Below are 13,749 nucleotides of genomic sequence, written 5' to 3' on the forward strand. Positions count from 1 at the left end.
TGTGCATTCTTGAATGAAAAGGTCGAACTGTATTTTATGTATGTTTGCATCTCTTAAGGTAAATGAATTTAAATAAAACTGAGTAAAATGTTACATAACTACTAAACCGAACTTCAAGTTTTTAAAAGAACTACTTATGCAAGCGGAATGTGTGCACAATGTGTGCCGGATGCCTCATATGGACACAATAGTGATCGGCCGAAGCCGATCACAAAAAATAACACTAAACTCGTCTTAATTATCCGCATTTATTTTTATTTTTTTGGTAAAATAAAACATGCATGCTATTAAAGTTCATCAAAATAGAACAAAGCAATAAAAATTAATCATATCGTGAATATATTTTTGTTGCTGTATATCAATGAAATACAAATAAATTAAATGCATTTATTGAAGAAAAAACAGCAACAAATTTTAATGTGAAAGCAACGAGCTTTGATTTTCGAAGAAAAAATTTCAGTTTATATTTTGTTGGTAAGTTGTAACTGCATTTTAATATCTTGAACATTTATCCAAAATACAGATCGTTGTTAACTAAAGTAAAATATGTATTCTTCTCATAATTATAAACGCACATTTATCACTTCAAAATATGATACAGTATAACTATTACTCTGTTGACAGTATTGATTCTGAGGTAGGATGGAAATGTTATACATTTAGTTTTAAGAGCATTATGACTTTTTACAAGACACACAACAGTTCCGGCGAAAATTTTCAAATTTACAAAATTTCATCATTTTCACCACACTGCAATATTCCGATTCGTCCGTGCAAGCTGAAAATAAAAAAAAATTATACATTAAGATATAATTGTATAAACAGAAAAAAAAACATTTCACTATTTTATCTTCATTCCAGTTTATAATAACACAAAAAATTGTAACTACAACACTTTGTATTTGAAGGCAGAGCTTCAGCTGAAGATCAGAGAAAAATATCTTGACCTTAATGATCAGCTGACATGTTTATTTTAAGGGGGCTGAGTTGTCAACAAATTAACAATATAAGATCTGCCTTAAACTTTGACAGTATGTTAGCTTCAAAATTTGAATGCTTTCCTCTATCTTTAAATAGAGCTCTTCTTCTCAAGGAGATCAATAAGATAGTCTAAAAATGGCACAGCCATTCAGCTCTCTTAATATAAGAAGCAAAATGTACGTTATATTAAAAATATTATTTTTATACTTACAGCAGCTGCCCATTTCGCACATTTTCATTGTCCTTGGTCGCTGGAGAGAAGAGCACTCTTTTCCGGCGGATAGCCTCGTTTTAGACCACACACAATCGAGTGATCTCGTTTTGAAACCGTTCGTCTCACACTCACCAATACACTGTGTAAGAAAATATGATGTTTTAAAAGAAAAAGCGTTTTATTTTAAAAATCAAACCCAGGAAGGACAAAAATAAGACCGAAAACATTAAGTGTGATGCGCACGAATGATTATTTGTTTTTGTTTTTTTTAATTTGACCGAGTTGTAACCCCCCCCCCCCCCCCCCCCGCCTTTTAAAATTTTATCACAAACACACGATTTAGTACCCTTGTCCATTTGGAAGCAATCCACACGGCTTTGCAGTCTTTGTTGGAGCACTCCATTTCTGTGGGCGGGATTGTACCCAGAGTCTCGCAGTGTGAGGTGTCGTTCATCACTTGATCGTTTGACAGGCAACTGACTTCTCGTTTTATCAATGCGGTTTTGTCCCTAACACACTCTGAAGCCGCGCACTGAAAATCATTTCATAAACTTTATTACATAAAAAATAATTAAAACACAATAATTCTATTGATACGGTACATATTACTCTATGCAAAAAATGCCTTTTCTCTTAAAATGATTTTATTGAAGAATTTTCAAAATACGCACAATTTTAGCATACCGTGCAAAAACAAATTGAATTACTATTTTAACTCAATATTAAATATGTTTTCCGAAATTCGAAGTACAGCCAGGTAAGTACGTGCGAGTTGTCTGTCTTGGTTGAGAGGTATATTGTACCTTAAAAAAGATTTTTTCTAATTTTTTCTGTGCTATAGTTTTATTTTGAATTTTTACCTCGGACCAATTCCCTAGAGACCATTCCAAACACGGAAACGTATTACAACTCTGAATCAATAACGGAGCACTGTGTCCTGCCTTGGTACAGAATCTCACCGGAAACACTTCAAAGTAATCTCGCGTAATGATTTCACAACTGACGTTTCGCGACTGCAATCCTCCGCCACACGTAGCAGAGCAAGCACTCCAGTCACTCTTTACCAGGAAAAGTGGACTATATTTCCTGGACACGGGGTCCATCTGTTTCGTAGAAATACTTCGCGCTACCAAATTCATTGGTTGACTTCCAGAAATATATTTCTGTCGCAGCATTGTCGCTTTAAATATGTCATAAACACTGCTGAAAGATACAGGGGTACTCGACTGCAAGGCTCCAGCTTTGCAGGAGTATATCCCCGAGTCTTTCTCTGGAATAGCATTTCTAATTTTCAAAAATCTCTTCCGGGTTAACTTGACCCTTTTAGAATATCGGATCGTGGTCCCATTTTTGAACCATCTTATATCCTGTAATTGTATCCCACGCGTCGGACACTTTATTAGAACAGTTGTCCCTGGCAAAATAGTTGCAGTCATGCCAATGGTGAGTTTCACTCTTTTAAGTTTGTCCATTTGAAAAAACTGAACTTCTAATGCGCGTAGTTTCGGTTCTGGACAGACGGTTTGATTGCACTTTTGCACATCCATGGGATGCTTGTTCGAATCACAAAGAGTAGACGAAATGTTTATGTAGTTTCCCCCAGCATTCTTCTTCACACAGTACACATCACGTGACCGATATCCCTGACCGCATGTCACGGAACACTGAAGATACAAATCACAAAATTAATTTAAATTTGATTGTAAATATCAATTTCTGGATAAATTCCGTAGTATAAATGATTTGTATAAGAACAAAATGATTTTTCAAACTTGTATAAGAAATGAAGAATAAAAACAAAACATTTTATCTAATATGTACGGGGAACTTTTACTTTAAATATATTATATCAATGATATAAACTTCAGTGTGCTTTATTTTGCGTTTTGGCGGAATATATCTTTCGTTCAATTAAGTACATCACAAAAAAGTATACATACAAAAATGTACTAGTAATGATAGTAATTCACCTTCGACCACGGACCAGACAGCCACTCAGAGTGGCAGTCGATGCTGTTGCATTTCCGGTTGCGAGTTGGCACGGGTTGCTCGCACATGTAATCGGGAAGATGGATCGCGTTCCGGAAGCCAACAGCAAACTCCTGTATGCACTCGACGTCACGGTGCATGATTCCCCCGCCACAGCTGACTGAACACATCCCGAAATCTCCCACTTTCCATCTGTGCACAAAAGCAACATATTGTACGAGAGGGGCATTTGAAATGCAATATATTTAATGGGTTTAAAAAAATACTATGTTTTAAATATCAATGCTCAACTAAAATGAATTTTACAAAACATGTAAAATGAATTCATCGCATAAATGAACCCATGATCAACGGAGAACTCAACCTGGTACTCCAAATTCATTTAAGGATTTTAAACAACTTTTTGGTGATTATATTTACATACATTACATGTATGTATTCATAACAAGTATTTTTTAAGCATACAACTAATCAAAACAGCGTCATGTATAAAACGCAATATGCAGGCTGTGAGGCCATGGGGTCTGATATATTTATGCGCGGATCAAGAGTGGTGAAAGGTCGGGGGTACCCCATTGAATATTCAAATATCTTTAATTACATAGTAAAAATGACCAAAAATATGCCCCATACCAAATTTATATATCCCTCGATCGTACCCACTCAGAAAATTTTCTGGATCCGCGCATGAATATTGTTTGTTTATTCCACAGGGGCCAAGCCCGTTTTAACATTAATTTCTTTATTTATGGTTACATTGAAATTAATGTTAAAACGGGCTTGGCCCCTGTGGTTTATTCGTCCATTCAAGATTTTTCCGTGTTGCGTTTTGCGTATTCTTGTATCTGAATGATAGTTTCCGTGTACGAAAAAAAGTGGGGGGGGGGGGGGGGGGGGGGAGGATGAAGGTGGTAGTAAAGACAACAAACTGTGGGGAGATATATACTAGTAGTTACCTCTGTGGACAATTGATGTCGTTACAAACTCTTCTTTCCACAGGAACCAGGTGGACGTCTTTACAATTATTGTCATCCACCGTGGAACCGTTGTGTATGCTAACACATCGAACGATAGTTTCCTGTACCCCTAAAAATAGCACATACACACGACCGTATTTATATACATATTGATATATTAATATATTAATATAGCATAAAAAATGGTTTTGATAGAATTTAAATGGCCAATTGTTTTGGTAAGGGTAATGGAATTGCCCAACTGCGTCTGAGCACTTGCCGTTTCATTCAGTGCGTGTGAAGATTTTCCTAAATTACAATTCTTGCTAAAAAAAAAATTGCTGAGAGCATGAAGGAAACATAGAATTAAAGTCTTGTATAACCGAGTTTTGATCTAGTGACAAAGGGAAGGAAACAAGTGCTATGACGTCATGTCGGAGCGCTGTTTTGTGTTGTGTCTAAGCCTCTCTTTGAGGTTTACAGGGAAACCACTCACCGCCCAAACAACTCCTGCTGCACGGCGTCATACCCACTACACGGTACTCAAACTGTTCCACACATTCCTGTATGATGCAAGGAGAGGAATTCAGTGGTTTCAATCCTAATAAATAAACAAACATTTAAGACATACTAACTATCATAAAAAATTCCCTTGGTCTACCAGTTACATTTTCACGTATGTTTTTGTCTGGAAAAAGATAAAACACAATTATAATCTTCATGATTAATTATAATCAAATGATGTGAAAAATTTAAACAAATACTAGTACCCTTGCACTCTTTATCCGGAAGTTCCGTATCTTTTCCTATGCGCGGGACATAGACTTGACAGGTGACGTAGCGCCATTTCCGGCCCCTACCACACGTGACACTGCAGGGCTGCCATTCTCTTGCCACAAATCTGTTGTGAATATAAAACAAATTGTAAGGAAAAACTTGTATCTTTTATCTCTTGATTAATCGTACACCTAGATGTTTGTGAACATTTTTAAGTCATTATCTAGAGCTCATACATGTAAGATGTACTACATTGAAGCACCATGGGAAGGAGGGGGGTATACCTCTTATTATGATCCCCCGTCATAGCAGGGGAATTCTTTTAAAAAAGTTAAGAGCAAATCTTTAGTTCTCGAAACGCCCATGCCAATTTTATCGTGGTTCCTGGTGACTTTCAGATCGACACGCCATTCTTTAACTGTATATATTTACGAAATATTCAATGATATTTTATCTTTCCCAACGCACTGTTGTAGTACAGTAACTCTGGGCTATAGAACACATTTGTATTAACCCTGATGTAACGCTGTAACATTGCGTACTACTCCTAGGTATTATCTATACCAATCTAAATGGAGAAAATAACATTCAGAAATTAAATACTGGACCAGAAACACCTTTTTTCTCTCCCTCTTTTATCTCAGAAATAGTTGTCATACTTTATATATCTCCCCAACAAATCATTCCCTATCATCTAGAGTTTAAACGTTGACCTACAACATATTAGGTCCACCCTCCGACAATTTAAAAACTCGATATTTCAAAATGACAACAGCGTAAAGTTACAGAGGCATTGTGCCTTTAAACACATACTTATTTGCTTGAGGTTTCGGTTTCAATGGGAAGAAGCCGCCTTTATTTGCAGATAGATTGTATTTTTCTTTATTTTTTCGTACTTTAGTGCTAATATCAAATACCTTGGGCGGGGCCCTGTTCTCTCTGTACTCTTCAGCGGGGGCAGGCGTTTTATGGAACTACTGTCCGACTCCCCTAAGATCACCTCCTGTATATCTTTAAAAAATATTTAAAATGAGAACAAAAATAAAATTATCTAAATATAAAACAAAAATATTGATTATGACGTTAATCAATTAAAAGATAACCCCTTTTCGATATATTTTGGTCTGTATTCGGATTGAAAATTGCATAGAAAGTTGATAAAAAAAATCAACTATAACTTTTAACATAAACGCACAATTGTTACCGCATTTAACATATTTACTGTATCTACTTTATTGTATCTAATTCATTAATTACGGTATTCCGTAAACGCATGAAATATTATCACCTTGGATATTTCTCCGATTCTTACTAACAATATGCTGTGATCGTTGAAGTTTAAGTAATATGATGATACTGCAGAATGTAGCGTGAATTGCTAAATACTATAGAGGTATGTAAATGACGAGAGTTTGAAATAAAGATATCTTACATCTACATACAGAAAGTTTATTATGTTAACTTGAGAGCATAGATGTACAATAAGAATGCAATATCATGCCGCTTCATCTTTCAACGCCGTACCTTTGAGCATGTAATCTGCATGACTTATACATATAGAGAAAACCCTTAAAATTCGCTATAATGTCAAGCAAGCATGTGAACAGATTTTATTGTTACCCAAATCGAAGAGTTATGTAAAATAAAGATCGTTTTCCCCAAGGAGGTTATTATGTAAAACAAAAATTCAGTTCGCTTGGTACAACAAAGTTTTATCTAGTAGCTTAAATGAGGGTGTGGATTTTCTCTTGTTTATTCCCATGTTCTTACACGAGAACTAAATCTACATGCCTTGTAGAACATTTTATGCAAATTGCATACTTAAACGATGTTTCTGAATTTTGACTCGTACCATTCTGAACAAAGCATAAGACTGACGTGTTGCAAGATCGAAGCGTTATCGGTTTGGATTTTAGGTCGCAGAACTCTTTTCCGAAGTGTTGGCAGACGACACCCCTCCTCTGGACACCGTTTCCACAAGTTACAGAGCACTGAAACGAGAAAAAAAAGCCCAAACATGAGGTTTTGATTAAATTTATTCACCATAAAATAATACTTTTCATCAAAATGAGAGAAAGGCTAGTTACATGTATACGAAGAAAAAGCTTAATATACGAAATATTCAAATAGTGAAAATGAAAGGTACCGGTGCCCAGTGTCCGACATGCCAAACAGGACACAGTGTTTTATCGCAAAGTTGTTTGGTAACCGGTGTTCGGGTGTCACAAAACTTTTCGCTGACGTATGTTTGTGTGGAATTCGAAAAGAACATTACACATCGTCTGGCTCTCCAAGAGTACTTCTTTGCGCAGGAACAATTGCTCCAAGGGCCAAACACCCATTTATACCTTGATGCGAATGAAGAAAGAACAACTGAAACACTTGTATTATTATTCAATACACAACGTTTAATTAATTGAAACAATAAGGTCTTTGTATATCTTTGGAGAGAGAGAGAGAGAGAGAGAGAGAGAGAGAGAGAGAGAGAGAGAGAGAGAGAGGGGGGGGGGCTTACATTGGGTTTCCTTTGCAGTCCCGTAATTTGCATGACCGAGTCTGTTGTTTCGGTCTTTCTGCAGAGCGACATCTTTTGTTGCGGACCCGTTTCCCGGATGCCCTATTAATACAGACCGGCCTTGCTCTTCTGTATCCTTAATATAAAGCATACTTTTAATTTACAGAAATTTGACGTGGGTTGTCGAGGTATTCGTAAACATCAATATTTAAACATTAACAGTTATTTAAAAGGATTTTTATTCGGTTAACAGTGGCATAAACTTTATGTCGATCAATAATTACGGAGGATGTGTGGTCAACAAATTGCAAATTAGATCTATCTTGAAATTTTAGATATTAATTTTTTTTTTACATGAACTGTAGCTTCCAAAAATATGTAAGAAAATGGTTCTTAATTTTAATAAATTTCTGTTCTTCTAAAGGAGATTGCTATACTGTGGTTTCATCAATATTCGAGGAATACCAATTTTCGTGGATTTCGTTAACAAGTTGATCCACGAAATTAAGTATTCATTGAAGTGAATTTTCTATTAACATTTTGTATTGATAGAATCATTGGCCACGAATTTACGAATCTTTGAAACTGTGATTTTCACTTTATTCACGAAAATTGATACCCTTGAATATTAATGAAACCACAGTAGTTCAAAAAATGGCTGCTTTCACCCAGCCCCCTTAAAACCAAGACTGAAAAGTACATAAAGGAGCAGGTTACCTACACCACAAGTCGATGAACATTCACCGTATCCCGAGAGTGACCACGTAAATTTCGGTGTCGGTCGGGACATACACGAATTGTTTCCTTCACATATCCCACATCTGTCCAGTACTTTCTTTGATCCCAGTATACCATCACATCCCACATTCTACATGTACAAAAATATCGATTCTGTGAGCAAGACTTAAAAAAATATATGCATGGTCGAAAATGTTTTTCTTGTTTGGGATTTTGGAAGTGAATGCACACGATAGTAAAATTATTACAGATTTTATACCCAACACTTTCCGTCGATGCACATATCCTTTGAGTCGTTCCGACATTTTGTACCGTCAACCACATGATTAGCCAATCGGTGGATGACGTCATGTCCCTCGGCCTGACAATACAGGGCGCATGGGTTCTTGGAATCGTGGTATGGGACCCAATTTAGCACCTCTCCTGAATACGGGTTCTTATTAAACGCTGAACATTGCAACGCTCTATAGTCAAGTACATTTCCTGGACATTCCTGAATAAAAGAGAAAAATGGTTCTTAGTTTATTCCACATACAATGACAAATTAGAAGGAGAGACATTTTTAAGTTTCTTGGTTCCATTTTGATGGATTTCGATAATCAGCAGTGTGGGTTTCCGCGATCTTTTCCAATTTAAAACATTTAACGAGAACCAAAACCCATGGTCGAAAAAGCAAGGGTCAAAACCCTGTAGCCATGCCTGTTAGATATCCCCCAACGACATTACATAAAACCACACCCGCACCTGCAAAGGTGAGTTGTCATTTGTCAAAAACTCCCCCTAACTACAGTTTGTTCTACAAGTTTGATCACTTTCGTGCCTGTGGTACCAAGATCACCGTGAAAATATTCACAGAATGGCGGGTACGATCAGCGACTCCGCGACCTTGTACCCAGCAACCGGTGTTCGGGCCACGATTTTCACTTCTACTTTCTTGTTTAACATGGCCATTATTCATGTTCTATTCTTCTTGGGTGTCAGAGAGATTTTACCCAAAAACGAAAAAAAACATATCTTGTAACACACGATATAATGGTTTCCAAGGTATGTGGTTAATTGAAACCCGACACGGAATGCCTGGTTTTGGGGAGGGTTAATCGCTCTTTAGTGTGACCTCCGTGTGACCATTGTCTGTTATTAAACGAATATAAATGAAACTGGGCGGGTAGGTATGAAAACATAAATTACAACGTGATTCTTCGGCAGGATATTTTAACAATCTACACCAGCTATTTTTTTTTTGGTCTTCCCAGGACGGACTGACTATCATCGCGTAAAGCTTGTGCTTACAATAAACAAAATATTCTCTCCTCCCAAGATAAACATACACCGCTTCTGTTTGGGTTCCGTTGTTTTATGCAAAGGTCTGATATTGTTTGTTTTAAGACAAAACATCTTGCCATGTATATACACTATTTCGGAGAGATATATCCAAAACGATACATCAAAAATCGGTTTATTTACATCCAAATAACCTCTACTTTGAAGGGAATTTGCATTGAAACTTTAAAAGTATAAATCACAAACACTTGGAGAAATGCAATTCGTTGTTATTTCGAAATCAAATTAGAGTGACGTTGTTGATGCCAAACAGATTTTATTGATTTAGACTCATGTAAGTTAGATAAGATCTTCACGACCAACAATTGCTTTGGTATTGATAATGCAATACAATGCACTTCATATTCTACAGGGGGAAAATATAGAATTAAACTTCTTTTAAAACATTTGTGTGGGAGTTTCTTTTGCAAATCATTCCGATTGTTTGAGCTATGTACAGACTCTTTGTAGAACAGGAATTTTCTTTGTATTTTATAGTATATGTATTTATCACATCCTTAGATCGATGTCATTGCGAGCAATTTAAATAGGACATTTTCGACATGGATTGGCAATTCATTGTTGTATTCTACTGGAACGAAAATCGAAAAAACTTACTCTTTTTTTTGCCAACAATCTGATTTTTGTGAGAGAGAGAGAGAGAGAGAGAGAGAGAGAGAGAGAGAGAGAGAGAGAGAGAGAGAGAGACTTTTGAAAATGGGTTTAAGATTTTTTTATTTTATCGACCATCTCGCTCCACCCATATTAAAACACTCTCGTATAATTTTTCATTGATTTTTAAGGTTTTCACTCAATACTTTAAACCAAACCAAAGTGCTGTCTGATTGGTTTAATTTACCTGCATGTTGCAAGCTCTATACTGAACGTCATCGGCCCGACATCCCCGGTTCATCGGCGAATCTTTGCGACACCGCCTGGTGCGGTAGGTGACGCCACCGTCGCAGGTACGGGAACACGTACCCCATTGTGTCCAAGGAGCCCAATCGTCACATGATACCTGTGGAGAAAGTACGACCCCCTCCCCATTTAATCCAATGTATATGTTGATGGTTATATAGATAAATGAAAGTAAATGAAATACAAATATAAAAAAGGATACGAAAATCAGATAATTTTTTTAATACGTGAACATTAGTGCTCGGCTTAGTATGGACAAGAAAAGATGTTAATCTTGGTTTTGATAAAAACTCCAAATTAAATTTTAACGGACAGATTGCGTGTTTGGTGGGGCAGTATATATAAAGACAAACTTCTGTCTCCAGCCGGTCGGCAACTGACAATTTGGGTGGTTTTATTATTATATGTAAAACGCAATCATAAGTAATTGCTGAGTGTATACTCTATCGGCATATTTGATTAAGTTCAAAGTTTTACTAGATTTCCCTCTACGCCATCAAAAAATCTTAACAATATGCAGAACCTTAATGTATATCGCAAATGCTTTATTGCGACACTAAGAGTTGGAGGTTTATGAAAACAATAATATTGTCTGCAATATATATATCACGAAATCTTTTGAAAAAGACGAAAATATCAACATCTACGTTGGTCTTTTTTTTAAAGCCTCATATATTATCAGACTTTGTTTCTTTTAATTCTCTTTTTATTTCAAAAAAGATTTTATTTTTAGCAACAATATGTATAAACTATCAAGTTGCTAATTTAAACAAGAATTCTTATCATTCGTGGGTTGCTGCGAGATTTAGGATTTCAGATCCATAAAGATGTGTGAAAGTAAACTCTAAGGGGAAAACAGGACATACTTTGACAAAGTAGATATAACTCAATTTAAAGCAAATAATGAGCAAAACGTATCTCTTAAAAAAAAGTAGTATTTATTGAGGTTTTCAGTACATGTAATTCTTTTTGAATTACCCCCCCCCCCCCTTCCCATCCTAATGATGTCTTTTAATAACAACAAAAAGATGTGAACATATATTTCAAGCGAAGAAATCGTGAAGTGAAAACAAGTTCTTCGGCCTTGTTTATTTCTTTTACAGAGAAAGAAATATTTCAATTTTTTTTTTCCAGCTTACCCAAAGAAAAAAAAAATCTGTCGTCTGACACCTTTTGTCAAGCAAGGAGCGCAAAATTACCAAATTATACGTTTATGAATGAAGAAAACGCAGGCATGCACCAATTGTCATGCATAAAATAATCGTGTTTTTGAAAACTTATTATGGAAAATATATATGCGTAATACATATGTAATCAATATGAAGCTTCATTTTGCTTAAATAGATTGTGTCAACACCCCCCCCTCCCCATTCCATATTTTAATGTTCATTATAACAATATACGCACTATTCAATTTCTGTTGTTGAAGTACTTAAGTCGGACATTTAGAAGGTCAAAAATAAGTTAATCTGAAAGTCATAAGACCTTGAAATTCCTAAGCATATATTCTCGCATATGAAAAACGGGGAGGGAGAGAACGAAATTTAATGGATACTACTAGTATACGGTCTAATTATTCTTTGTGATATACAAGTAAATTAAACATACACAATTTCATATAGAATACCTGCGGTTTACTTAGGCGAAAGACAAGAATAACATTTATGTATGCACTTTAGTCTTAAATTTGCAAAGATAAACTTTAAACCGAAAATATTACAACACTGGAATTTGTGGATTAAACGCTAATGTACAAAATGATTAAAGTAAACATTCTTGTATAAGTTCCACCTATAGTCTATTGAATTCCAATACACGTTTGAAATGTCTTCTCAAAACAGACCAAATAATGTTCTTTAGCGACGCCTTTTCACCGTTGAAACCGAAGTTAAACTAAATTCATTTACATAAACATTCGCATCATAAACATTAAAGGGAAAAAAAATAAACTAAAAATTTACTTACGGTACACATAGAAATCCATATGAATAAATAAGCATACAAAGTCTTCATTTTGATATAGAATCCGTCATTTTGGGTAGATTACTAGAAAAAAGAAAAAAAAATAAACTTGGATTTTTCCGTCACATCTTTGCGAGCCTGTAGCCCCTGCCACCGGAGTGGAACTAGTTCTGTTTTCTCCCTCACTCTCTCGTTCCTCCTCCTCTCTCTCTCTCTCTCGCTCGATAATTCTGTTCAAGTCTCCAGAAGGCATAGGGAGGCCCTTTAAATTGATAGATACGAGATATATATATACATACTTTTGTAAGCCCGGCCTTCACAAAAGAAGAGACTTGCAAATGAAATGATAGTAAAAACTTGATCCGTGTTAATAAACAAACCAGCGCGGAATGTATTACCCTTAGAACTGTATGATAATAGAGAAGAGCTCATCCCTGTCCTCTTATAGACAAGTCAGATCAAAACAATGATATCTGACTCTGCTGCTAATGGCATTGCCACGGCAAAATCGGATGATGACCGCTAACAAAAAAATATTTTTTTTTTAAATAAAAACTTTTGCGAATAAGATCCAATAGATGAAGAACTCCGCCCGCCGTGTGTAAGTTTTCTTACGCAATGTACCTATTTAAAAATATTTACGGTGTCGCAAACACGGCGAAGCCAGTTCGCGATAAACATTTCTAAGTGCGGAAAACTGGGGAGGTAGTAGCACAAGAGCTTCATTTATCTGGTTTGGAGATGTAGTTAGGCAAAACATATGACTCTTAATTACAAGGGGGCAGATAATAAAAACTTCCTCGACTTTTATTTCTGTTTAGAAACATAGGCATACTGAGTGATGCTTTTATGGTTTTTTTCATATCACGGGGTTTCGTAAGAATAAACGAGTACAAAAAATAAAATTGAAAATTTGGACAACTGCATAACGATTGAGTGCGTTTAAAACGCATCGTCGAGCTTTCTTTACCTCCATGTTGCATACCCACGATAAAAAGCCACTTAGGATATCAAACGCAACAAAAGATTCATTATCGCAGAACAAAAGATATCGCAAAAGAAACGTGAGTCAAGGAAAAGGCTTGTATCTAGACACTTGACATCAACCCGAAAGATCGGTTTTGCCAAAGACCTCACATCTTGAACCTTGCCAAAGCGATCATCAAGGATCAACGACTGTCGCTTAGAACTATACAAAGAGACCGCGTAATGGTTAACAGCCTTGATATACAATTAGCAGAAAGACAAGATTTCAACAAAGCTTCAAAAAAATAATTGCTGCCTGCCTGGCCTTGAATTTATATGAAGAAAAAAAATTGTTTCATTATTATGTTTCGATAGACCTCGATCCCTTCAACTGCTTCCACTCCCCAATGGAA

The 13,749-nt window shown here is 35.9% G+C and overlaps 1 protein-coding gene across 3 annotated transcripts; it reads right to left on the minus strand.

Moving 5' to 3' along the window:
• Window positions 1–466: 466 nt before the first annotated feature.
• LOC105341537 (protein madd-4) lies at window positions 467–12,994 on the minus strand. Of its 3 annotated transcripts, none has more exons than XM_011448107.4 (17): window positions 12,769–12,994; window positions 12,374–12,454; window positions 10,350–10,508; window positions 8,430–8,663; window positions 8,150–8,300; window positions 7,433–7,568; window positions 7,064–7,265; window positions 6,770–6,908; window positions 5,835–5,928; window positions 4,911–5,041; window positions 4,637–4,741; window positions 4,141–4,270; window positions 3,166–3,376; window positions 2,056–2,859; window positions 1,542–1,727; window positions 1,193–1,334; window positions 467–778 (listed from the first exon to the last, which is right to left on the minus strand). In XM_011448107.4, the coding sequence occupies exons 2-17, from the start codon at window positions 12,419–12,421 to the stop codon at window positions 675–677; spliced, it is 2,976 nt and encodes a 991-aa protein (XP_011446409.3). In that variant the 5' UTR covers window positions 12,422–12,454; window positions 12,769–12,994; the 3' UTR covers window positions 467–674. The 3 variants fall into 3 exon arrangements, with proteins under 3 accessions (XP_011446409.3, XP_065944669.1, XP_011446408.3); XM_066088597.1 differs by having other exon boundaries at window positions 12,374–12,632; XM_011448106.4 differs by lacking the exon at window positions 12,769–12,994 and adding an exon at window positions 12,670–12,741.
• Between the last annotated feature and the right edge of the window lie 755 nt (window positions 12,995–13,749).

The sequence above is a fragment of the Magallana gigas genome, chromosome 6, assembly GCF_963853765.1.
Source record: "Magallana gigas chromosome 6, xbMagGiga1.1, whole genome shotgun sequence".
NCBI lineage: Eukaryota > Metazoa > Mollusca > Bivalvia > Ostreida > Ostreidae > Magallana > Magallana gigas.